General features: G+C 43.7%; 1 protein-coding gene across 1 annotated transcript in view; it reads left to right on the top strand.

Moving 5' to 3' along the window:
* Positions 1-25,169, top strand: part of GNA12 (G protein subunit alpha 12) — a 1,157,089-nt gene that overhangs the window by 1,036,002 nt on the left and 95,918 nt on the right. The window contains exon 3 of the mRNA XM_044089777.1: positions 14,986-15,036. Coding sequence (XP_043945712.1) covers positions 14,986-15,036 — 51 coding nt within the window. The remainder of the gene's footprint in view (positions 1-14,985; positions 15,037-25,169) is intronic.

The following is a 25,169-nucleotide window of genomic DNA, read 5'->3' as shown; positions in this document are numbered from 1 at the left end:
AACTACAGAATGAACTGGCACCCCTCCTCAGTACCATGTTCAGTCATAGCCTCACCTCAAGTTTTGTGCCCATTGAGTGGCGCACTGCAACGGTTATCCCACTCCACAAAGGGGGAGCTACGACAGACCCCGTGAACTACCGCCCCATTAGCCTGACGATCCTGGTCTGCAAGGCCATGAAACGTATCGTCATGGAACTCATAAACAAAAGACATTTGAGATCTCCAAACTCTGGACCCCAAACAGTTCGGGTTTGTAAAAGGCAGATCATGTCTCCTAAACCTGATGGACTTCTTTGAAGCAGTCATCAAAGCCGTAGATGAGGGTAAGGTGGTTCACACAGCCTATCTAGATCTCGCCAAGGAGTTTGACATCATCCCCCACTCTGGAATTATAAATAAACTCACTAAACTAAGTATAAATCTCTATGTCACAAGATGGGTTGCCAACTGACTTACTGACGGAACCCACACTGTGAAAGTAGCAGACACCAAATCAGACTTCAGACCAGTGACAAGTGGAGTACTACAGGGTTCCGTCCTGGGTCCTCTCCTGTTTGGTATCTACTTCTCTGAAGTACAGGCTAACACAGAAGATCTTTGGCTAACTAAGTTCAGGAGCCATACTCGAAACCCCTAATGATGTGGACATCCTACAAAAAGGCCTCACTGAGACAGCTGCCTGGTGTCAAAGCCATGGCCTCAAGCTCAATGCCAAAAAATGCATTGTCATCCCCTTTGGTAAAAACTCTGTACCCATGAACTACCATGTAGACGGTAGTCTACTTAACACCGAAAGTGTAATAAGAGACCTTAGGACATAGTTGGACAGTAGTCTCTCCTTTGATAATCACATCGCCACAGTGGTCAGGAAATCCTTCTACTTGGCACACCTCATCGCAAAAGGTTTAAAATCCAGAAAAAGATGTCATTGTTCCCCTCTACTCATCACTCATTAGACCCATTATAGAGTACAACGCCCCTTTTGGTATGTTCCTCACAAGACATCCACAACAACTGGAAAGGCCACAGAAATACCTCACAAACAGGATTACTGGCTTCAAACAGATGCCCTACGCAGACAGTCTCAAAAAACTCCAGCTGTACTCCATTGCATATCGCCTACTCCGAGGCGATCTCTGCCTAACATACAAAGCTATGTCAGAGCTGTTGGACATGCTCCACTTAAAGAAATCCCAATCCCTCCGAGTTATACGCTCTAGGGACCTAAACCTTGTCACCAGAACATGCTGGAGGGATAGATTTCTGTCGCAGAGACTTTCTATACTCTGGAACAGACTACCTATCTATGTCAAACAGATTCCTCATTAGCACTCTTCAACACAAATCATGATGATTGGATGGGAAATAGGAAATTCACCCCGGGGATCACTTCTGTGGCCCTGCTTGACAGGGGCACAGAAAAATAATTTTATTGGGTGGTGAAAGCCAGGGTACCTTTTTGGCTAGGCTTGTATAGGCCCTAGGGCCAATAGCCTAGTACCTACCTATGAATTTGAGCAAAAAAATGAAAGGTTAATATTAGCGGCCCAGGATGGAGGACTGCGTATACGTTGGTTTACAAGTTCCAGTGCAAGTTTTGTAAAACAGAACTGTCGCACATCTTGTTGCTGGGTGTACTACATTAATGGCAGAGGGCCTGCATACTGAAACTCATAATAATGTGGCAAGACTGTTGATTTGGGTATTGTGCAGACATTACAATGCTGAAATAGCTGAGAAGCATTGGAAAGATGAGTCGCAACGCATTATAAAAAAATGGTGAAATTTATTTCACATGGAAACAACAGTCCATGAAAAGAAGACAAAAGTAGCATTCATTAATCATCGAAATTGCTGCACCCGTTGACTATAGCATTTGCCTAGAGACAGACAGACAAAGTAAAAAAAAAAAATAAAAATACCAGGATCTGCAGGCAGAAATGAGGGCAATGTGGAAGAAGGATACTTATTTTCGGTAGTAATAGGAGCAATGGGTCTCAAAACAAGATTTTATAGTCTTCTTTAGATGTGCTACCAGTACATGTAGTCGTTTCTAGTCACATTTTGGGTGCTGCGATTAGCTGTTTTGGCTAACATCAAAGACTGAAACAGTAATAATTTCATGAACTTTAATCCTACTCTGACGTAGGAATGGGGTCCGTTTCCTTCATGGTATTAGAAACACATAAGACTTGGAGAAATTAAAACGAAAAAAGTTCAAGCAAGCATAAAGTGAAGTTCAAGACTGGATTTAAAAAATATCTTATTCAAGCTTATAGCACCTCCAGTTAACATTCATAGCTTCTTATGGTGTCCAGACCTTTCTTGGGTCTGACTTTAAGTGATTTACCAGCTAATAGTAGGTGGTATTAGAAAGGGCAAGACGTTATTAATTAAATATTGCTAATTTGTGATATCCTGCAGTAGAGAAGTCTTGATTATCATATGCTTTTTAGTGCTGTAAGAGGTGTGACATTCCACACCACATAGGTGTTAATGAGATGTACAGCATATACAAGCACTGCTGAACACAAACTTCAAGAGCAGACATTTAAATATGCATTAAATAGAAAAGGCAGCTTTTGCACCTTGTTGTGTAAGGCAGCTTAAGATTTAATAGGTCTAATACAATTTCTCTTATTCATTTGTGATAACATTACATGTATTAAAGACATGGTGGTAAAACAGAGCAAGGCATACATTGTTTTTAATTTACAGTGGTATACTGGACATGTAAAGGTGTGTGATTCCAGAATAGTGACATGAAAACAGATCAAAAAGCATTCTTACTACCTGCTTAGAAATACATTTGTTAGAAGTGTTTTGTGTACAGCTTAAGCTTGGTTCATTACTGTTGTAGCTTTCAACCATATTAAATACAGCTGACATAATATTGATGAAGATCCACTATTTTGTAGTAGGTTTTTGTGTTTGAAACTGCATTGCAGGTTGAACCTGATCAGGCTTCATCATTGTTTAAGATAAAGACCTATTTTATAAAAGTTGCTATGCTGTCAGAACTGGCAAGCTACAAACACTTGTGTTTTGCTATGTAAGCCAGTGAACAAGCCCAGTCTTCCCAGAGGTGCGTAACTCACTCAGCATCACTAGCTTAGGTTGTGTGAGAGAACCTGGCAGGCGCACACAGCAACGCAAGTTTGTGCACATTAGTTACTTGGGGGCATTTATTATGTCAAAATGTTCATCTTCCTGGTCCTATGTGCTTGTAATAAAATTAAGTGCATCGCTCACTGAAGCACACCTACATAGAGATGATTTCCCAAGTTTCACAAAGATTTCTTAAATGGATTGCAACTCTTAGTCTTAAAATAGTTGCACACAGTGCTTAAGAAAACATTACAGAAAAGAAAAAACAATGAAGCATCCTGTTTTTAAGATCTATTGCTAAAAAGCTGCACGATAACAGGAAGCTCATCTGGCATTCTGTCATTCTTTTTACAGACAGGTTGAATTTCAAGACTTTTTACAATAGAAAAATATTTTGGGGGTGGCATTTAGGGTCCTATAGTCATGTACTTTCTCTTCAGTGTAGACTTTAGCGGCATACTGTGATGTCATAAAACAGATAGTTTTCAGCACTGATTCTTGTTTGCTCCATTTGTCTTAGATGCAAATATGCTGTATTGCTTTTAAATGATATGTTGATGAGTTTGTGTTTTGGTAACTATACTGTTTTGTGTCGTAATTTGGTACCTTGTTAATTAATAACTTGCTTTTATTTAGCAAAGTGACCTCTTTGTACCTGTTGAGTATACTGTAAGCTGTATGTACATGTGCTTAGTAGCTGCAGACTGCATCCGCTGCTAACGTTAACAATATTTAGTGCTGTTAAACTTTTCACACTGGTACTTGCAAATAAAAGAACAGTAAGACATTAGCAAAAAAAAAAGACCGTATCCATCCATCATATCCTTCATGTTTAGCAGCTAGCAACCCAGCACCTTTCTCACCTTAATTAAAATCTCGCTTCATCTTCGTAGTTCTACAGAGATACTTCTGACACAAGATGATCCACTGTTTAACTGAGTCTGCATGATTGTTGCCACAAGCCTTGTGCATCTACCCAGTCCTCGTACCTTCCTCCCTTTAACTCATGCCCTTCCATTTCCCACCATTCAGACTCTAAAGTATAACTTTTTGCATGGATTTTGAATTGAGCATTCTTCTTGATATTGCTGTGCTCTCATTTTTATAGGTTAATACGTTCTTACTAAGCTTATGGCCAAGGAGACCATCGACAAGCTTAGCACACCACCCAGTACTGGTTGGACACTAACATTGCCCCTCATTAGGTAGACTTTCTCCACATACCCATGGTGAAAGTTTGCAATTAATCATCTAGTCCTGAGGGACTGGTTGTTTTAAAGGTTGCTAGAGAAGTGCTCTGCTTGTTAAGTATTGACGGCCTATTCTAAAAACGGGGGGTACTTTGAGTGGCAACTGCCATGCTATCTAGTGATGTATTATAGGATTAGGTCTATGCAGCAGGTGTTTGCCTTCTCACTGGTTCGATAAAGGAGCACAAAGAGTGCTAGGTCATTCATAGTATGGAAGGCTATGTATAAATTACCCCGTGGGAGTCGCATGACACTAAGTAGAGGGATCGTATTTTAGTCTAATCAGAATAGCTTTGGTGAGGAAGTTGAGGTTTGTCAAGCTGGTTTAGGTGTTTAGTGAGGTACATGCAGAAGTGTGTACAGTTTTCAATGATGGGCCTTATAAGGGGTGAATAAAGTTGTACTTCAGAGTCAGAGTGGTGGGAAATGGAAGGGTATGAGGTAAATGGAGGAAGGTACAGGGCTTGTGGCAACAATCATGCAAACTCACTTAAACAGTAGGTCATCTTGTGTCAGAAGTATCTTTGTAAAACTACGAAGATGGAAATGAATTTCAAATTAAAGTGAGGACCTTAAGGGAGTACCACAAAAGTTAAGTTGTGAAGAGTAAAATATTTTCATAAGAGATGTGCTGGCTGAAGAAGTCTTATCAGTGTAAGTACCAATGTTCCTCATGACTGTGTTTTGTGTAACCTGTGTGAATCAAACCTCCCACTTCCACCATCACTATCTAATGTACTCAGATAAATCACCTCCATCATTTATATTTACTACCTTCTCTGCACTTTTTCCACTAAAAATATTTATTTTTGCCAAATGATTTTCCAAACTGCACACTGTATTTATGGTGGCAGTGGAGCCCACTCCCTTTAAGTCCACAGCTTCTGTTGGCTTCCACATCCGTCCTCTTAATTTGCTGTTTCTGCTCCATGCTTTGAGTGCTGATCACTTCCAGGTTCTTCTATTCCTCTGTGTTTTGTAGTGTAACACAGTTAATCTTATAACCCCTTTTAGGAAGTTACACACGAAATACATATCCTTAAATTTTCCAGTGCTTTACCAGCTGTCATTTCCTCTTCACCTTAGTAAAGTCTCTTATAGTCCTCCTTGGGCTTTCCAGTAAAGTGCCTTTTGAATTTCCAGGGATGGAACTGTGATCATCAGAACTGCCAATGCGAATATAGACAATGTATACTGAGCCCGAGGTTGCAATGTGTTGCCCAGTGATCAGTTATCTCAAAGCATGTGCAAGTAGCAGGGGTGGGGGGTTGTGGGCACGGCTGTCCTGTCAAAGAGCTTCATTGGTGGTGGCACAAGTTTTGTATTTATTACAGATGCGCAGATTATTTTGCAAGCTTGCTTTTCCATGTGTTTGCAGGTCACACACTTTAATAGAGAGCAGTCTAGTCCATCTGTTGGCAGTTCCCTTCAGTTGGTGTTATCCTTAAAAGGATTTAATGATTTTTGAACTCCTTTCATTGTGATATGAACACTCTGAGTAGTGGTTCCAAGACATATTGCCATTTCTCTCACCAGCCACTCCCCCCAACCACACTTTTATTTCCTGCCCAGCCAGTTCTATATCATCCATCATGACTTTCAGACCACAAGTATGCCCTTTAGATGTTCGTGTTACCCTGCTGCAGTCATTACACTTGGGTTATCCTGTCGTCAGGCGGTCCCGCAGTCGGTCGGATTTCCAAAGTCTTGGTTCGACGCCTCATCCCTGACGTCAGTGCGCCAGGGGTATATATATTGCAACCAACGCCATTTTCTTCGGTCTTTCTTGCCGCGCGGTGCCCGAAGCAGAAGCAGTTCGCAAGTGCCGGTCGGCCGACTCCTGAGATTTTCGAATTCGAATTTCAGACCGAAGTCTTCTATAAAGCTAAGTGCCCCGTTGGGGAAACTTTTCTTTCCCCAGACCGATGTCAGAAAAAGTTAACAATTGTATTTCGTGTGGGAAGCAAATACCTCATAAGGATTTTCATTCTTACTGCATACCTTGCCTAGGCCCTGATCACGACATCACTTCTTGTCATTTTTGTGCTAGATTTAATAAACGTACTATTAAAAGACTATTTGATTTTGCACAACACTTTTTTGGCAGAAAATTTAATTATAACATGCCGTTGGAACTTCCGACTGCTGGCGTGCACAAAAAGCGCAGGGATAAGGATCGACAGCCCAGGCCTAAGCCCGATTCCGAGGCCTCGGTTGATCCGGTCACTGGTTCTCTGGTTATCAGTGAGGCTCTGACGCAGCCTCTGACTACCGCAGTTCAAGAAACAGAGACCGCTACAGATATTTTGACAGAATGTACTAGGCCGATGCAGCTTTTTACTTCAGGCCCTACCGACGATTTACCTTCCAAGGTCGTCGGTGCTTCTGAAACACCATCGGTTTCTGAAGGCGTTTTCAGACCGACGACTCTTAGTCAAAACGTTTTCCAAGTCGAAGACTCCTTCCAAACCGAAAAAGGCTTCACTTCAGTCTCCTGTTCAAGGCCCTATGCCTAAGAAACAGATGTTCAAGATGGCTGAAGATTTGATTTCTCTTATCAGGGGTTCTCAACCTCCTCCTGACAAAAGGCCTAGACTAGAGGAAGAATCTGCTTCCTCTGAACAACTGTCTATTTCTTCGGATTCCTCTGAGGACCAAGACTATTCCTTCTCTCCTTATGAAGATTCTGATACTGAGGACTGTATTCCCTCAGCTTCCCCTCCAGAAGATTACTCTTTTGGGGAAACTTTACATACTATGAGGGAACATTTTCACTGGGAAGGTCAGGATTACTCTGATTCCAAGAAAAGGCTCAGAGAGTTTCTTTTACTCCCCCAACACAGACCTCTAGCCATCCCTCCTGTTTTGGACATTGTGGATGATGTCTATTTAGAATCCAGTTTCAACCCTGACTCTCTGCCTCCTGCTCCGGCCAAGCCTGACATACTACAGAGTACCTGATTCCCACAAATTTCTTTACAAAAGCCCAGTAGCTGACCCAGAGACTATCTCCCAGGGTCCCAAGGGGACTAAGGCTTCCATGGCTAAAAATCCAGTACCTTCTGAAAGGGATTCAAGAACTCTAGACAGATGGGGGAAAAAGGTTTATACCTCAGCCACTTTAGCTATGAGAGCTCTAAACTGTCAGTTTCATATTCTTAAGTATCAGCAATTTCTGATCTCTCAGTTAAAACAAAAGATAACCACCCTCCCTCAACAATCTGAATTGAAAGAAGTACAGGATTTGTTGCACGCCACCGAACAGGTAGGCAAACATACCTTGCAATGTGGGTTTGATTCTTTAGAGGCCTCTTGCAGAGCAGCTGTCACTGGATCAGTTATACGTAGGCATGCCTGGTTAAAGGAACAAAGTCTGCCTGATCATGTTAAAGCAAAACTACTAGATGCTCCCTTACAGCAGGATGTTCTTTTTGGTGTTAAAGCAGAAGTTTTAAAGAAAATGGAAGATAAGGCAAAATCAATGCAGACAGTCAAAGATTTCCTACAAGTACAACCCCCTCGATTCAGCAGAAACTGGCCAACAAAAGATTGGTCCTTTCCAGCCACTGACAGGCCTCAGAGGGGTAAATACAGGTGCCCAAGGGGCAGAGGACAACCACAAGCTCAGTATAAATCTCGCCAATGGGGCACTCCAACCCAGAAGGGAGGAGAAGACAGGTCTCAACCCACCAGAAGGCAAACTCAATGACTTGCACCTCAGCTGGCCAAACATAGCTCTTTTGTCAGCCCCCCTGGGGGGAAAGCTAGCACTATTTGCAGACAACTGGCACATGGTCACAAAAGACAAATGGGTACTAGACATAATTTTACGAGGATACATATTCCACTTTCACACCTTGCCAATAAAAAGAGGAATGCCAAACCTGCCACAAAATCAAAGGGCAGAGGCTCAAAAGCAAATTTCAGCTCTCATGGCCATGAGAGCCATTCAGAGGGTGCCAACTCAAGAACAAGGCAAAGGATTTTACTCAGGACTCTTCCTAGTACCCAGAAAAGAAAATGCTTGGAGACCAGTTCTGGACCTTTCAATTCTAAACACTTGCTTACAAGTTCCCAAATTCAAGATGCTAACACTACAGCAGCTACTTGCCATGTTGGGCAAGGAAGCATGGCTGGTAACGTTGAACCTCAAGGAGGCATACCTGCATGTCCCTATCAGACAAAGTTGCAGAAGATACCTCTGTTTCATTGCAGGTTCAACCCATTATCAATTATCTGCACTGCCCTTTGGCTTATCTACTGCACCCGGAGTATTCACAAAATGCCTGGTACCAGTAATTGCATACTGCAGACAAAGAGGAATTCAAATATAGCCATACCTGGACGACTGCCTCATTCAAGCAGAAAGAAAAGACATTCTCTTACAACATCTGGCTTTTGTGAAGCATCTACTGAATTGTCTGGGGTACACAGTAAACGAAAAGAAGTCAAAACTAGTACCCTCACAAAAAATGACATTCCTGAGTGCCAGCTTGGACACAACGGCCCAGAAGACTTATCTGACACCAGACAAGCAATTACACCTGACTCAATATTTCAAAACAATGGCAACAAAGACCCAATTAACTGCAAGAAAAATTCTGCAGGCTTTGGGCTTCATGGCATCTTGCATTCTGATACCATTTGCAAAACTGCATATGAGGAAACTGCAGTGGTACCTAAAAAGTGTATGGTCTCAACACAGCCACAGCTTGGACACAGTGATATCTCTCATTTCCTGCCTTCAACAGGAATTTCTATGGTGGGCACAGGCATGTCACCTCAACAAGGGTCGGCCTTTCACCTTGCCCCCACCCAGGCAAACTATCACAACAGATGCTTCAGACTATGTCTGGGGGGCACACATGGCGGGGTAATGCATTCAAGGCCTATGGGCTGCAGAACAAAGAAAACTGCACATAAACCAAAAAGAGATGCTAGCTGTACAGAAAGCTCTGACAGCCTTCAAGGATCTACTACAGCCTGGACAACTTGCAATAAAAACGGACACCACCACAGTTATGTGGTACATAAACAAACAAGGGGGCACACATTCCTACCCTCTTTGCAGGCAAGCAATGGTCTTATGGAACACAGCTGTGGCCTACCAAGTCCAGTTACAAGCTCGATTCCTGCCAGGACAGAAAAACACATTGGCAGACGACCTAAACAGAAACATCAAAGATCCCCACGAGTGGAAGCTAGACCCACAAATATTTACAATGATAACTCAAAGATGGGGCCTACCAAATATAGACCTGTTTGCCAGTCCTCAAAACTACCAGCTGACAAAATTTTGTACAAGGACATTCCACCATCAAGCTTGGAAAGTGGACGCTCTCTCCTTCAGTTGGAAAAATCTGACAGTATATGCCTTTCCTCCATTGCCTCTTCTCACAAAGGTTCTTTTGAAGGTCAAAAAGGAGAAACCTCGAATGATTCTCATAGCCCCAGACTGGCCACGCCAGCACTGGTACCCGCTATTGAAGAATATGGCTCAGCCCACCATGGATTTTGCCTCAAATACCTCATTTGCTCACACAGCAAGACAAGCAGATTCTACACAGCCAGATCAAAACCTTAAACCTGGCTGCATGGCAAATCAATTAAGCATTCAACCAGCCCCTCTTTCACAAGCAGTGCTGGATGTTATTCTAGAAGCCAGGAGGCCAAGCACCAGGAGGGCTTACTCAGACAAATGGAAAAGGTTTTCTACTTGGAACCAAGCTAAAGGCCAAGACGCAACTCAGCCTCATATGCCTCACATTCTGCAGTATTTAGCTGAGATGTTGCATAAAGGACTTTCCTTCTCCTCAATTAAAATCCATGCTTCAGCTATTTCAGCTCACTATGACACGAATCCACCTTTATTTTCAAATCCTCTCCTAAGGCAGTTCCTCAGAGGGGCAAAAAACATTAGACCACCTAGAAGAGCTCCTACACCAACATGGGACCTCAATTTTGTTCTGGAAAAACTAACGCTACCTCCCTTTGAACCAGCTTTTTCTGCAGACCTTCACTTCCCATCTTGGAAGACTGCCCTGCTCCTGGCAATAACTTCTGCTGGGAGAGTTTCAGAATTGCAGGCACTTATGGCAGTGGAACCTTTCCTCATTTTTCATCAAGACAGAGTTTCTCTACGAACTAATCCTTCCTTCATGCCTAAGGTGGTTTCCAGTGTAGCTCTAAATCAAACCATCCACCTACCCACTTTCTACCCCAATCCTCAGAACAAAGTTGAGAGACTCCTGCATTCCTTGGACATTCACAGGCAGCTTCGTTACTACTTGGATAAAACTAAGGCTTTCAGAAAAACTGACCAGCTCTGTTTCCTATGCTACAGCCTCTGAAGGGAAGGCCATATCCAAGCAAACCATTTCTAAATGGATAGGCCATTGCATCAGATTCTGCTATACCCATCATGGGAAACCAGTTCCTCCTACCATTAGATCCCACTCTACCAGGGCAACAGCTACCTCTACAGCCTTTCTCAGGGGGGTTCCTACCAAGGAAATCTTAGAAGCTGCAACTTGGAGTTCAGTGCACACCTTCACCAAACACTATCACTTACCTCTTTATTCTAAGTCCAGGGCAGGCTTCGCCACTGCAGTTCTGCAGGGCCTCATTGCCTCCACTAACCCTCTATGATGCCTCCAACCCTACCTTAGCTTTGGGACTCAACCCAAGTGTAATGACTGCAGCAGGGTAACACGATGAACATAGTACAGTTTTGTACCTACCATAAATGTAGATGTTCGAGTGTTCACCCTGCTGCAGTCCAGGTTACCCTCCCTCCAACCCCTCTGATCTACTGGCTAAACCTGTGCTATGCCTTACTGATGTATTTGCTTATAGCTGAAGGGATTTTGTGTTTGTACAGTGTTCACACCATTTGGTACTGATTTGGATCACCTTTTTGGGGGCACCTGACATCTGGGGCAAGAAAAATTGAAGAAAATGGCGTCTGTTGCAATATATATACCCCTGGCGCACTGACGTCAGGGATGAGGCGACTGCATCCAACGTCGGACCAAGACTTTGGAAATCCGGTCGATTGCGGGACCGCCTGACGACAGGATAACCCAAGTGTAATGATTGCAGCAGGGTGAACACTCGAACATCTACATTTATGGTAGGTACAAAACTGTACTTTTCTCTGCAAGCCATCTAGAAGTATCATATCTATCAGCTTATCCCTTTCTATTTTTGCTATCTACCAATTATAAGGCTAAAGCAGATTTGGCAGACCAGTCCTGTTTGATGTGAATCCATGCTGTGAAATTTATTTGCTGTTCTTTTTGCTGCTAGGAATTTGACTAGCCTACAATTCATTTTTTCTCTCATTTTTTCTAGGAAAGGCCTGCTGTTCTCCGGTCAGTTTTCGGTAGGGTCTTGTTTATCCTTTGTGCAGGAGTACCACAAGCGCAAGTCTGCCTAGTGCTCACAAGCTGGTTGCAGCAGTAAATGAGAGCTGTTATGTTCTTCTGTTCATCATGTTGGCTCTCCCGTTTACCTACATTTCACTCACTACTCTGCTTATGTTTCATTTTTATTAGAGTGAGGGTCAGTTTGTGTGAGTTACATTTTACATATGTTTCAGTTTTTTGTACAGTCCACTTGAAAATGAGAGACTCGTGCTAAGTTAAAAGATGGCAAAGAAAAAAATCATTATAGACCTAGGATGTTTTAATCTTCCATAGGTACAGTGGGATGTATCTTTTCTACAGCAGGATATGCCAGAAGACTTGATGGAAGCTGTACATAAATGAAAGAAGAGACATAATGTTATTGAGGGCTTTCACCATCTCTGAGTAGATTGGGGTGGCAATGTGGTAACCAATTTAAAACTCTGACATTTCTTCATTGGTTCACATTCCCTGCAGTAAGAATAGGAAGGATGACAAGGTTGGAATTAGAGCAGTGTCCCTCTGTTAGGCAGCTTTGTGACACACAGCATGGAAGACTGTCATCAGATGTCCACAGTAGGATACCTGTGGGTGTGCTTCAGGGAAATAGTAGAGGGAGGATTTTGTTCCATATTCTGATGACATCAGTAAGGGAAGAGCTATTAGGGGGATGCGTATCAGGGAAACAGAGTGGGGAGCTGTAAGGGGGATGCACATCAGGGAAGCAGTAATGTGGGAAGCTGTTAGAGGGATGCACATCAGGGAAAGTAGTAGAGTGGAGAGGTTAAAGTTGTAAGGAAAAAACTGGAGTGTGTTCAGGAAGATGAGCATCAGATGGGAGTAGGAGAAAATTGTTGGAGATGAGAAAAGGATTACACATTTTAAATGAAAACCTAAGCATGGTTAGGAAACTACATTGCTGAAACTTTAACTGAAAGAAGTATTTTTCATGTATATTGAAAATTGCTAGAAGTCATTCAGACTTTGAAGAACAAGAAAAGAAAAAAGTGTGAGGAGAGTGTGTCGCACAAAATAGTGAAACATTTCTTCATTTCATTATTTTCAGAGATGTAAGAGTAGAGTGGCGATAGTTGGAGGCAAGCAGTTGGAGGAGTGACCACAAAATAAATAGAGAAAGATATGTTATGGCTTCATAGGGTTATAGCATGCAGACCAGGTGAGATGCCATCTTTCTTGAGTACTTAAACCTGGCAGGAGAGCCTGGCAAGGCACTTTTTAAACTACATCATCTTTACCTTGAAACTCCTGTGCTAGCACAGGCCTGGAGGTTAGCAGTAGTGGTGCAGCTCCGCAAAGGGAGGCTACTGAAAGGAAGACCATCTGTGGCACTTCTGTCCAGAGAAAGTCATGGGGAAGTTTGGGTAGTGTTGGTGTTGGGGGGGGGGGGGCAGGAAGATTAGTTCCTAAATGCTAATGGCCTTATGAAAAGCTGCAGTTTGGCTTCACGCAGGCAACTCGGTCATCCTAACTTGATGTCATTCCTTGACTTTCATCATTGAGATGGGCAGTGGGAGTCCAGTAGATGAGTGTATTTGGATTTCAGAAAGATTTTTAACTGTTTGCCATACAGGAGGTTGTTACATTTTAAAGCATGTGGTGGTGGAATTTAGAATGGAGTGAGATTCAAAAGTGTCTTTCTGGTTAAAAGCAGAATGTAATATTTAGGTGTAGTAGTTTGGAGAGGGTGCAGGAGACAACAGTGATGTGCCCCAAAGCTCAGAAATGGACCTAGTTATGTTTAGTATGTTAGTACTATCTGTCATGATGAAGCCAGAGAACAAGAGTAACTTGTTTGCTCATAATGCTAAGGTTAGAGTAATGGTAGCAGTGGTGGAGTTCATCTCTGGTGCAACTTTCAGAGCTGACAGTATGTGCTAATGGGGAGCCTCTGGGATTTACTGCAAGAAGTGTGAAGTATAATGTATTTGTCTGGGGGAAATCAAGGGGAAACATAAAAGTTATGTGGAGTGTCCTTGGGAAAGCAAGGTGAAGAGAGGAATCTGATGGTTATTCTCACATCAGCATGAAACAGCAGTCTGAAAGGTGGTGGCTAAGACCATTAGCATGCTGGAAGGCATAATTAAGGAATGGATTGGACCCGAGTCATCCTGTCAGTCTACAGGGCACTGCCAAGGATGTATATGGAGTTTGACTGAGATTAAAAGAATAAAAGCAAGGGATGATGATATGGTATGACATGGACACACAGATGCACACACTACGTTGCTGGGCGAAAGTGGATAGTATAGAATGCGGGAAGAGAAACTGAGGTAGAATAAAGTAGGCATGATTAGCCACAGGATGGAGAGAGTCAAGCCTGGCTTGCGAAATCTTTCTAGTGAGAGAGTGTGGTTGACCTGTTATTTCCAAAAGGAGTTATGGAATGTAGGTAAATGGATAGATTCATGGGTGTTAGCTTCCTACCAATATCCCGCCAGACAGGTGGTCGAGTCCACCTGAGTGATTCTTGCATCTCGAATGTCAGAATGTCGAAAACTGATATTACCAACTGTACAAACTTGACACCTGGGCCCATGGTAATGCTTGTTCCTGGGTCCAGTACGTGAGGGAGTTTCATGCTTCGGTATTTGTTTCAGGTGTGCTGGTGTTCTGTATTCCAACTTCCGTGGAATGGTTTCTGCCATTGGTAGATTCAACATGTGTTGCGGGTTATTGATAGGAAACTATATAGAACAGAAAGAAAGTGTAAGGGTAGGTAATGGGAGGAGCATGTGCTTAAGAATTGGCTACAGCACTTGGACAGACTGTAATTTTTGTTTTTCTAGATGTAGGTCTTTCTTGTATCTCAGTCTCATCATTATTTTAGCTTGCAGCAGTTTTGTGTTATAGAGCCACTGCACTTATCTTTACTTGTGTGTGCACGTGTGTGTGAAATTTGCAGTGCCTGTTTTGTACTGCACGACATGTTATTGTTTGGACAGGGTTGTGATTTAAAATCTCTTATAATCATCGCACCTTCCAGCTAACCGAGTCATCTTTGCTTTGGTTAAAGTAGAATAGTAGGTGTGATGAGTTGCTGTGTTGTAGGAAATTGAGGTAGACATGTCCTTATGTAGCTGGTTTCACTGAAGGTAAAGTCACTTTTATTTATTTCCTGAGTGGGAAAAGATTTAGAGTTACTGTTTGTGTGTAGCACATACATTACATTTACTAATTTCCCTATATTTCTGTCAACAGGGTGAATCAGTGAAGTACTTCTTGGACAACTTGGACCGTATTGGGCAGCTGGTAAGTGACAGTACAACGTTTTCGGTTTCTGTTTGTAGTGACTATTTTAAGCAAGTAAATTTTATTTATTTATGTATGTGAACTGCTCCTGCCACATGCTGGTTTCAGCCATTGTGGAATTTGGCTATATCCTATTACCTTATATATTTGTTCTAGCATGAAAACATGTGGTACACCCAGGTCTATATCACTTTGTCAGATATTGTATTCAGCGAACCACTGTCATCGAACTCCCTTAAACAAAAGCTCATTTCAGTGAATGATCATTTCAACAAATTTTTTCTCAGGGAAAGGAAGTTGTTGGCCATCATCGGGAATTTGCCCTTTTCCCCACTGTAGTGTGATCTCGGAGTTGGTATATTTAGTTAAGGGGTGTGGGGGGTGAAACCCCCAACTTTGCTAAGTTTTAACTTGTATAGTGTTTCTTAGGATTGGTAGCTGGCCCACTAGATGTTCGTGTTACACTGCTGCAGTCATTACACTTGGGTTATCCTGCCGTCAGGCAGTCCCGCAGTCCGCCCGAGTTCCAAAGTCTTGGTCCGGCGTCTGTTGCTGTTGCGTCTTCCCTGATGTCAGTGCGCCAGGGGTATATAAGATGCAGCCAACGCCATTTTCTTCAGTCTTTCTTGCCGCACAGTGCTCGATGCAAAAGCAGTTCGCAAGTGCCGGTCGGCCAACTCCTGAGATTTTCATTCTGAATCCAGAACCGAAGTCTTCTACAAAGCTAAGTAACCCGTTGGGGAAACTTTTTCTTGCCTCAGACCGATGTCAGTAAAAGTTAATTGTATTTCTTGTGGGAAGCAAATACCTCATAAGGATTTCCATTCCTATTGTATCCCTTGCTTAGGCCCAGACCATGACGTCACAGGTTGTCGGTTTTGTGCTAGGTTTAACAAACGCACTATTAAATGTCTGTTTGATTTTGCATGACATTATTTTGACAGAAAATTCAATTACACCATGCCGTCGGAACTACCGACGACCGGGTTACACAAAAAACACAAAGACAAGGACAGGCATCCGAGGCCCAAAACTGACGAGGAAGCCTCTTCTAAGACAGCCGCCGGATGTTCATCGTGCATACAGCTGCAGTCATAACAGATGGGTTCTCCTGCCTTATGGCGGGTCCTCTGTCGGCCGAATTCCAAAGTCTAGTTCCGGCGTTGGTTGTCAACGCTTCTTCCCTGATGTCAGTGCGAAAGGGGTATAAAAGAACCAGCCGACGCCATTTTCTTCAGTCTTTCTTGCCGCGCGGTGCCCGAAGCAGAAGCAGTTCGCAAGTGCCGGTCGGCCAGCTCCTGAAATTACGAAAATTTTGCAACCGAAGTCGTCTTGAAAGCTAAGTACCCCATTGGGGAAACTTTTCTTGCCTCAGACCGATGTCAGACAAAGTTAATAATTGTATTTCACGTGGGAAGCAAATACCGCATAAGGATTTCCATTCCCTCTGTATTCTTTGTTTAGGCCCAGACCACGACGTCTCGGTCTGTCGTTTTTGTGCTACATTCAACAAACGCACCATTAAGCGTTGGGCGGAGTTCGCCCAGCATTATTTTGGCAAAAAATTTAACTATTTTATGTCGTCGGATACCCCGACTCCAGTTTTGTCTAAAAAGCGCAAAGATAAGGACCGACACACGAGGTCTGCGGCCTCTACTGACACCACGCCAAAGCCGACTACAGGTGGTCCGGTTCTCAGCGAGGCGCCTACGCAGCCCCTGACTACCGACGACACATTGGCGGGTGTCTTCTGTGCCCGAGGTCGCAGGCTCCTCGGCCCACACCCCGACTACAGATACCGAAGCCACTCTTGGTGGTGAATCTCAAAATGTAGACAGGTCTGCCTCCTCTCAAGGTGTCTTCAGACCTTCCTCTTCTTTTTCCATCAAGGCTTTCACCAAGTCTAAAGCAGCCATGCATTCTAAGAGACAAGCTACACAGGGCCCATCTCCAGGCCCCATGCCTAAAAAACAGATGCTTAAAATGGCTGAGGATTTAATTACTCTTATCAGGGGTTCTCAAACCCCCCCCCCCCCGGACAAAAGACCCAGAGTGGAGGAAGAATCCCCCTCCTCTGATCAGGCCTCCATTATATCAGAGCACTCTGAACAGGAACATTCTTACTCCCCTTTTGAAGATTCTGATGCAGAGGAGTCCATTCCCTCTGTATCCCCCCCAGAGGATTACTCATTTGGGGAAACCTTGCATACCTTAAGGGAACACTTCCACTGGGAAGGCCAAGAGTACTCAGATTCCAAGAAAAGGCTTAGGGAATTTCTATTGCTACCTCAGCACAGGCCTCTGGCTACACCTCCTGTCTTGGACATACTAGATGATGTATACTCGGAGGCCTGCCTTAACCCAGATTCTTTACCTCCAGCCCCAGTCAAGCCTGACAGGTACTACCGGGGTTCCTGACTCTCACCAATTTCTATACAAAAGCCATGCTGCTGATCCAGAAACTATCTCACAGGGCCCCAAGGGAATTAAGGCCTCCACTGCTAAAAATCCATTACCTTCCGAGAGAGATTCCAGATCCTTAGAAAGGTGGGGGAAAAAGGTATATACCTCGGCCACCTTAACCATGAGGGCATTAAACTGCCAGTTCCATATGCTAAAGTACCAACAGTTTCTGTTATCACAATTGAGAAGTAAAATGTCACAACCTGAACAACCAGACTTGAAGGAGTTGCAGGATTTGATGCATAGTGCAGAACAAGTGGGTAAACATACCTTGCAATGTGGTTTTGATGCTCTAGAGGCCTCATGTAGAGCTGCTGTTACAGGATCAGTCATACTTAGACATGCCTGGCTCAAGGAACAAACCTTACCAGATCATGTCAAAACTAAATTACTAGATGCCCCTCTACAAAAGGATGTATTATTTGGTGCTTATGCTGAGAAGGTATTAAAGAAAATGGAGGAAAAGGCTAAATCAATGCAAACAGTGAAAGATTTTCTACAGGTACAACCCCCACGTTTCAGTAGAAATTGGCCTTCCAAAAATTGGTCCTTTCCAGCCACGGACAGACCCCAAAGAGGTAGATACAGGCGCCCGAGGGGCAGAGGGCAATCCCAAGGATCGTTTAGAGGCAGACAATGGCAAGCTCCCACACAAAAAGGTGGTGAGGATAGTTCGCAGCTATTCAGAAAGCAAGCCCAATGACTTTCCCCTTTGCATGCCAAGCAAGGCTCAAATGGCAGCACCCTTAGGTGGAAAACTGGCATTATTTTCAAATAATTGGCATATTGTCACAAGACAAATGGATCCTGGACATTATAAACAGAGGCTACAGATTCCATTTTCACACCCTTCCAAAAATGAGAGGCATGCCAAACCTGCCACACAATCAAAGGGCAGAGGCACAAAGACAAATTTCAGATCTCATAGACATGAAAGCTATTCAAGAGGTACCTACTCACGAACAAGGTCAAGGTTTTTATTCCAGACTATTCCTGGTACCAAGGAAGGGAAAAGATTGGAGACCTATTTTGGACCTATCCATCCTAAACACATTTTTACTTGTACCAAAATTCAAGATGCTCACTTTACAGCAGCTTCTTCCCATGCTGGGCAAGGTGTCTTGGCTGGTAACATTGGACCTCAAGGAGGCATACCTGCATGTCCCAATCAGACAAAATTGCAGAAGATACCTCAGATTTCTTGCAGGTTCAACCCATTATCAATTCTCTGCATTGCCCTTTGGCTCATCTACTGCGCCAGAGTATTCACGAAATGCCTGGCATCAGTAATTGCCTACTGCAGACTTCAAGGGATACAAATATACCCCTATTTGGACGACTGCCTAATCCAAGCAGACAGCAAGCACATACTTCTGAAACATCTGGCTTATGTAATAATGTTGTTGAATTCTCTGGGATACACAGTCAACAAAATAATTTTCTTGGGTGCCAACTTGGACACAAACACCCAGATGGCCTACCTCACGCCAGAGAAGCAGGGGCAACTAACTCAATACTTCAGAACACTAGCAAATTTCACCAGGCTGACTGCAAGGAAAATCCTGCAGGCTCTGGGATTCATGGCATCTTGCAACTTACTAATCCCATGTGCAAAGCTGCATATGAGGAAACTTCAATGGTACCTGAAAAACCTATGGTCTCAACACAGCCACAGTTTGGAAACAATACCACCACTAATTCCATGTCTTCAAAAGGAATTTCTGTGGTGGGCTCAAGCATGCCAAACAAAAACAGGTCTCCGATTCAGCAAGCCTCAAGCAAATCAAGTCATCACAACAGACGCCTCAGACTACACCTGGGGGGCGCACATGACAGATCGGTGCATTCAGGGCAAATGGTCCCAAAAAGAAAAGCACCTTCACATCAATCAAAAGGAAATGCTAGCAGTAATAAATGCTATTATAGCTTTCAAAGACCTTCTGCATCCAGGTCAACTATTGATAAGGACAGACAACACCACAGTAATGTGGTACATAAACAAACAGGGAGGAACCCATTCATACCCCCTATGCAGGCTGACCATGTCACTTTGGAACATGGCTCTGGACTTACAAATCGAACTTCAAGCACAGTACTTGCCAGGCAAGGAAAACACGCTGGCAGACAACCTAAGCAGAAGTATGACAGATCCACACGAATGGAAGTTGCATCCTCAAGTCTTTACAGAGATAATTCAAGCATGGGGAAGGCCAGACATGGATCTCTTTCCCTCCCACATAAATCACCAATTGACAAAATTCTGCTCAAGGATTTTTCATCCAAAGGCTTGGAGAGTGGACGCTCTCTCAGTTGGACAACAATGACAGTTTATGCCTTCCCCCCCCCTCTTCCTCTGCTGCCCAAAGTTCTATTAAAAACCAGAGCAGACAGACCAAAGATGATTCTCATTGCTCCAGACTGGCCAAGACAACACTGGTACCCACTCCTGAGGAGCCTGACGCATTCCCCACCATGGACCCTGCCTCTAATGCCTCTTCTGACTCAGCACAGCTTCAAAACTCTTCACAGTCAGCTGAAAACACTCAATCTAGCCACATGAAAGATTCCTTAACATCACAACAGACCCTACTCTCCAAGGAGGTGCAGGATGTCACTCTCCAAGGAGGTGCAGGATGTCATTTTGGAGGCCAGAAGGCAGTCTACTAGAAAAGCTTACTCCGCAAAATGGAAACGGTTTTGTGCCTGGAATGAGAAAAAGGGCCAGAATCCTGGAAAACTGAATTTACCTCAAATATTACAGTATCTAGCTGAGCTGCTAAGCAGTGGACTTTCATTCTCCTCCATCAAAATCCATGCCTCAGCCATTTCTGCAGAATACAACACTGATCCACCTTTATTCTCTCACCCCCTCTTAAGACAGTTCCTCAGAGGGGCTAAGAATCTAAAACCCCCAAAGAAACAACCAATACCTGCTTGGGATCTCAATTTCATTCTAGAAAAGCTGACCTTGCCTCCTTTTGAGCCAGCTGCCTCAACAGATTTGCAATATTTGTCCTGGAAAACAGCTTTCCTTCTGGCTATTACCTCAGCTCGTAGGGTATCGGAACTACAAGCTCTCATGGCTGTGCAGCCTTTTATCTTCCATCAGGACAGAGTTTCCTTACGAACCAACCCATCCTTTATGCCAAAAGTGGTATCCAGGGTAGCTTTGAATCAGGCTATACACTTACCTACCTTTTATCCTAATCCTCAAAACAAAGGGGAGAGATTACTACATTCCTTGGACATCCACAGACAACTGCGTTATTATTTGGACAGAACAAAGCCTTTCAGAAAATCAGAACGGCTCTTTGTGTCCTATGCTATAGGAGCTCAAGGGAAGCCAATTTCCAAACAGACACTCTCAAAATGGATAGCCCACTGCATACTCTTTTGTTATTCTTTTCATGGCAAAACTGTACCTACAGGCATCAGATCTCACTCCACAAGGACCACAGCTACCTCTGCAGCTTTCCTCAGAGGAGTTCCTACCAAAGATATTTTGGAAGCAGCCACTTGGAGTTCTGTGCATACCTTCTCCAAGCACTACCACCTTCCATTATACTCCAAATCTAGAGCAGGCTTTGCCACTGCAGTCTTGCAGGGCATTCTGGCTCCTCCTAGTTCCACCTAGTGCCTACCACCCCTTTCTTAGCTTTGGGATTCTACCCATCTGTTATGACTGCAGCTGTATGCACAATGAACATAGTACAGTTTTGTACCTACCATAAATGTAGATGTTCTAGTGCTAATACAGCTGCAGTCCAGGTTTCCCTCCCTCCTTCCCTCTTGGGAGAGGCCTATTGGCTAACACCTCCTCATACAACCTGATTTGGGTATTCATTCATTGTGTATTTGCTTGCACTACTGTATTTTGATTATATGGCATTGCTTTATTACACAAATTTATGTATTGCCTTCCTTCTGGGGGCACCTGACATCTGGGGCAAGAAAAACTGAAGAAAATGGCGTCGGCTGGTTCTTTTATACCCCTGTCGCACTGACGTCAGGGAAGAAGCGACGACAACCGATGCCGGACCTAGACTTTGGAATTCGGCCGACCGAGGACCCGTCTGACGGCAGGAGAACCCATCTGTTATGACTGCAGCTGTATTAGCACTCGAACATCTACATTTATGGTAGGTACAAAACTGTACTTACTCCGGTTTTCAGCGAGGCGCCTTCGCAGTCCCTGACTACCGCTTCTTTGGAACCACAGGCCACCTCTGACTCCCACGAGGAGATGGCTGGGCCTTCGGATACATCAGACTTGCGGCCTACAGAGACTAACCATTCAGAGGGCTCTGGGGTAGCCGAACAACCCGCAGCTTCAGAGGGTGTTTTCAGGCCTACTCAGTTGACCATTAAATCTTCTGTTAAACCCAAAACAAAGAAACAACTTCATCATTCACCAGGACAGGCCTCCTTGCCTAAGAAACAGATGTTCAAAACAGCCGAACACCTAATTACTTTGATCAGGGGGTCCCACCCTTCACCTGATAAAATGCCTAGACAGGTTGCAGACTCACTCATCCGACCAGGTGTCCATCTCCTCAGACTCATCCTCAGACCAAGGATACTCTTTTACCCCCTTATGAGGATTCTGATGCTGAGGAATCTATTCCTTCAGCCTCTCCACCAGAGGACTACTCCTTTGGGGGAACCTTACATACCATGTGGGAGCATTTCCATTGGGAGGGCAGGATTACTCAGAATCCAAGAAAAGGCTCAGAGATTGCCTTTTATTACCTCAACACAGACCCCTTGCTATTCCGCCAGTGTTAGATATTGTGGATGTTTATTCTGAATCTAGTTTAAATCCTGATTCTTTACCTCCTGCTCCAGTTAAGCCAGACAGATACTACAGAGTCCCTGACTCTCACAATTTCCTTTATAAAAGCCCTGTTGCTAACCCTGAAACTATTTCCCAGGGTCCCAAAGGGGTAAAGGCCTCTACAGCAAAAAATCCAGTTCCCTCTGATCGAGATTCCAGGACATTAGACAGATGGGGATAGAAAGTATATACGTCTGCAACTTTAGCAATGAGAGCCTTAAATTGCCAGTTTCACATGCTTAAATACCAGCAATATTTGATGTCTCAGTTGAAACAAAAAATGCTTCCAAATTCAGATCAACCTAATTATAAGGAAATGCAGGATTTATTGCATGCAGCTGAACAAGTGGGAAAACATACTTTGCAATGTGGTGTTGATTCCTTGGAGGCCTCCTGTAGAGCAGAAGTTACAGGGTCTGTCATTAGAAGACATGCTTGGTTAATAGAGCAGACGTTACCAGATCATGTTAAAGCAAAATTATTAGATGCACCTTTACAGCAGGATGTTTTATTTGGAGTTAAGGCAGAAGAGGTATTAAAAAAAATGGAGGATAAAGCAAAATCTATGCAAACGGTGAAGGATTTCTTACAGGTTCAGCCTCCTCGATTTAGCAGAAATTGGCCAACAAAAAATTGGTCCTTTCCAATTTCAGACAGACCTCAAAGGGGCAGATACAGACGTCCAAGAGGCAGAGGTCAACCACAAGGTACTTACAGGCCTCGACAATGGGGTGCTTCAACCCAGAAAGAAGGGGAAGACCGGCCTGAACCTTATAAAAAACAGCCCCAATGACTTCCCACTACAGCTGCCAAACATCTCTCTCTTGGCAGCCCCCTTGGGGGGGGGACCGGCACTTTTCAGTCACAATTGGCAAATGATCACAAAAGACAAATGGGTTCTCAATATTGTGTCTCAAGGTTACAGGTTCCACTTTCACACTCTGCCAAGGTTAAAAGGAATGCCAAATCTACCACTAAGTCAATGGGCAGAGGCTCAAAGACAAATTACAGCACTCATGGACATGAGAGCTATTCAAAAGGTACCAAAACAGGGACAAGGATTTTACTCAAGACTCTTTCTGGTTCCCAGAAAGGACAAAGCCTGGAGGCCCATTCTGGATCTTTCTTCTCTAAATACTTACCTGGACGTTCCAAAATTCAAAATGTTGACACTACAGCAGCTTCTTCCCATGCTGGGCAAGAAAGCTTGCCTCATAACTTTGGACTTCAAGGAGGCATACCTGCATGTCCCTATCAGACAAAATTGCAGAAGATACCTCAGATTCTTAGCAGGTTCAATGCATTACCAATTCTCTGCACTGCCCTTTGGCTTATCTACTGCGCCCAGGGTCTTTACAAAATGCCTGGCACCAGTAATTGCATTTTGCAGACAAAAAGGAATTCAAATATACCCATACTTTGACGATTGCCTTATTCAAGCAGAGAGCAAAGACATTCTTCTAAAGCATCTGGCGTTTGTAAAAAGACTGCTAATTTGCCTAGGGTACACAGTAAACGAAAAGAAATCAAAACTAGTGCCCTCACAAGAGATAATATTCTTGGGTGCCAGCTTAAATGCAACTGCCCAGATGGCATATCTCATGCCAGACGAGCAAGGACAACTGACTCAATATTTAAAATTAATGGCAACAAAAACCCAACTCCCTGCAAGAAAAATTCTGCAGGCCTTTGGTTACATGGCATCTTGCATACTACTAATTCCATATACCAAACTGCATATGAGGAAACTACAATGTTAACTAAAGTGTCTGGTCTCAACACTATCACAGTTTGGAAACAGTAATACCACTTATTCCTTGCCTTCAACAGGAGTTTCGATGGTGGGCTCAAGCCTGTCACCTCAACAAGGGAGAGCCCTTCACTCAACCCACAGCCAGGCAAACACTGATAACCGATGCTTCGGATTATGCCTGGGGGAGCACACATGGCAGGAAAATGTATTCAGGGCAAGTGGACCGCAGAACAAAGGCATCTTCACATCAATTAAAAAGAGATTCTAGCTGTACAAAATGCCCTTATAGCTTTCAAGGACTTTCTGCATCCAGGACAACTACTACTAAAGACAGACAACAGCACAGTTATGTGGTGCATAAACAAGCAAGGGGGCACACATTCATATCCCCTCTGCAGACAAGCCATGACCTTGTGGAACACAGCTATAACCTATCAAGTTCATCTGCAAGCACAATTCCTGCCAAGAGAGAAAAACACACTGGCAGACAACTTAAGCAGAAACATCATGGATCCGCACGAGTGGAAATTACATCCACAAATGTTCAGGAAGATAACACAGAAATGGGGGAGCCCGGACATAGATCTGTTCACATCCCCAATGAATTACCAGCTACAGAAATTCTGCACAAGGACTTACCACCCACAAGCATGGAAAGTGGATGCCCTCTCATTCAGCTGGAAAAATCTACAAGTATATGCTTTCCCACCAATACCTCTCCTTTCAAAGGTACTCATAAAAGCCAAACAAGAAAGGCCAAAGATGATCCTGATTTCCCCAGACTGGCCACGCCAGCACTGGTACCCAATCTTAAAGAACTTAGCACAAGGACCACCATGGATTTTACCTCAAATTACACAACTTCTGACTCGGCAAAACAATCAGATAGTTCACGGCCAGCTCAAGACTTTAAACCTGGCTGCATGGCAGATTCCATAGTCAAGCAAACAATGCCTCTCTCCAAAGCGGTTATGGATGTCATTATGGAGACCAGAAGGCCTAGCACTAGGAAAGCCTATTCAGATAAATGGAAGAGATTCTGTGCCTGGAACCAGGCTCACAGCCTTGATCCTCTTGTCCCAA

Source organism: Protopterus annectens, chromosome 12.part0 (genome assembly GCF_019279795.1).
Source record: "Protopterus annectens isolate FY-2018-M chromosome 12.part0, PAN1.0, whole genome shotgun sequence".
In the NCBI taxonomy this organism is placed as follows: Eukaryota; Metazoa; Chordata; order Ceratodontiformes; family Protopteridae; genus Protopterus; species Protopterus annectens.
Note: the sequence above shows the minus strand (reverse complement) of the source record. Positions and strands in the feature narration are given on the sequence as shown.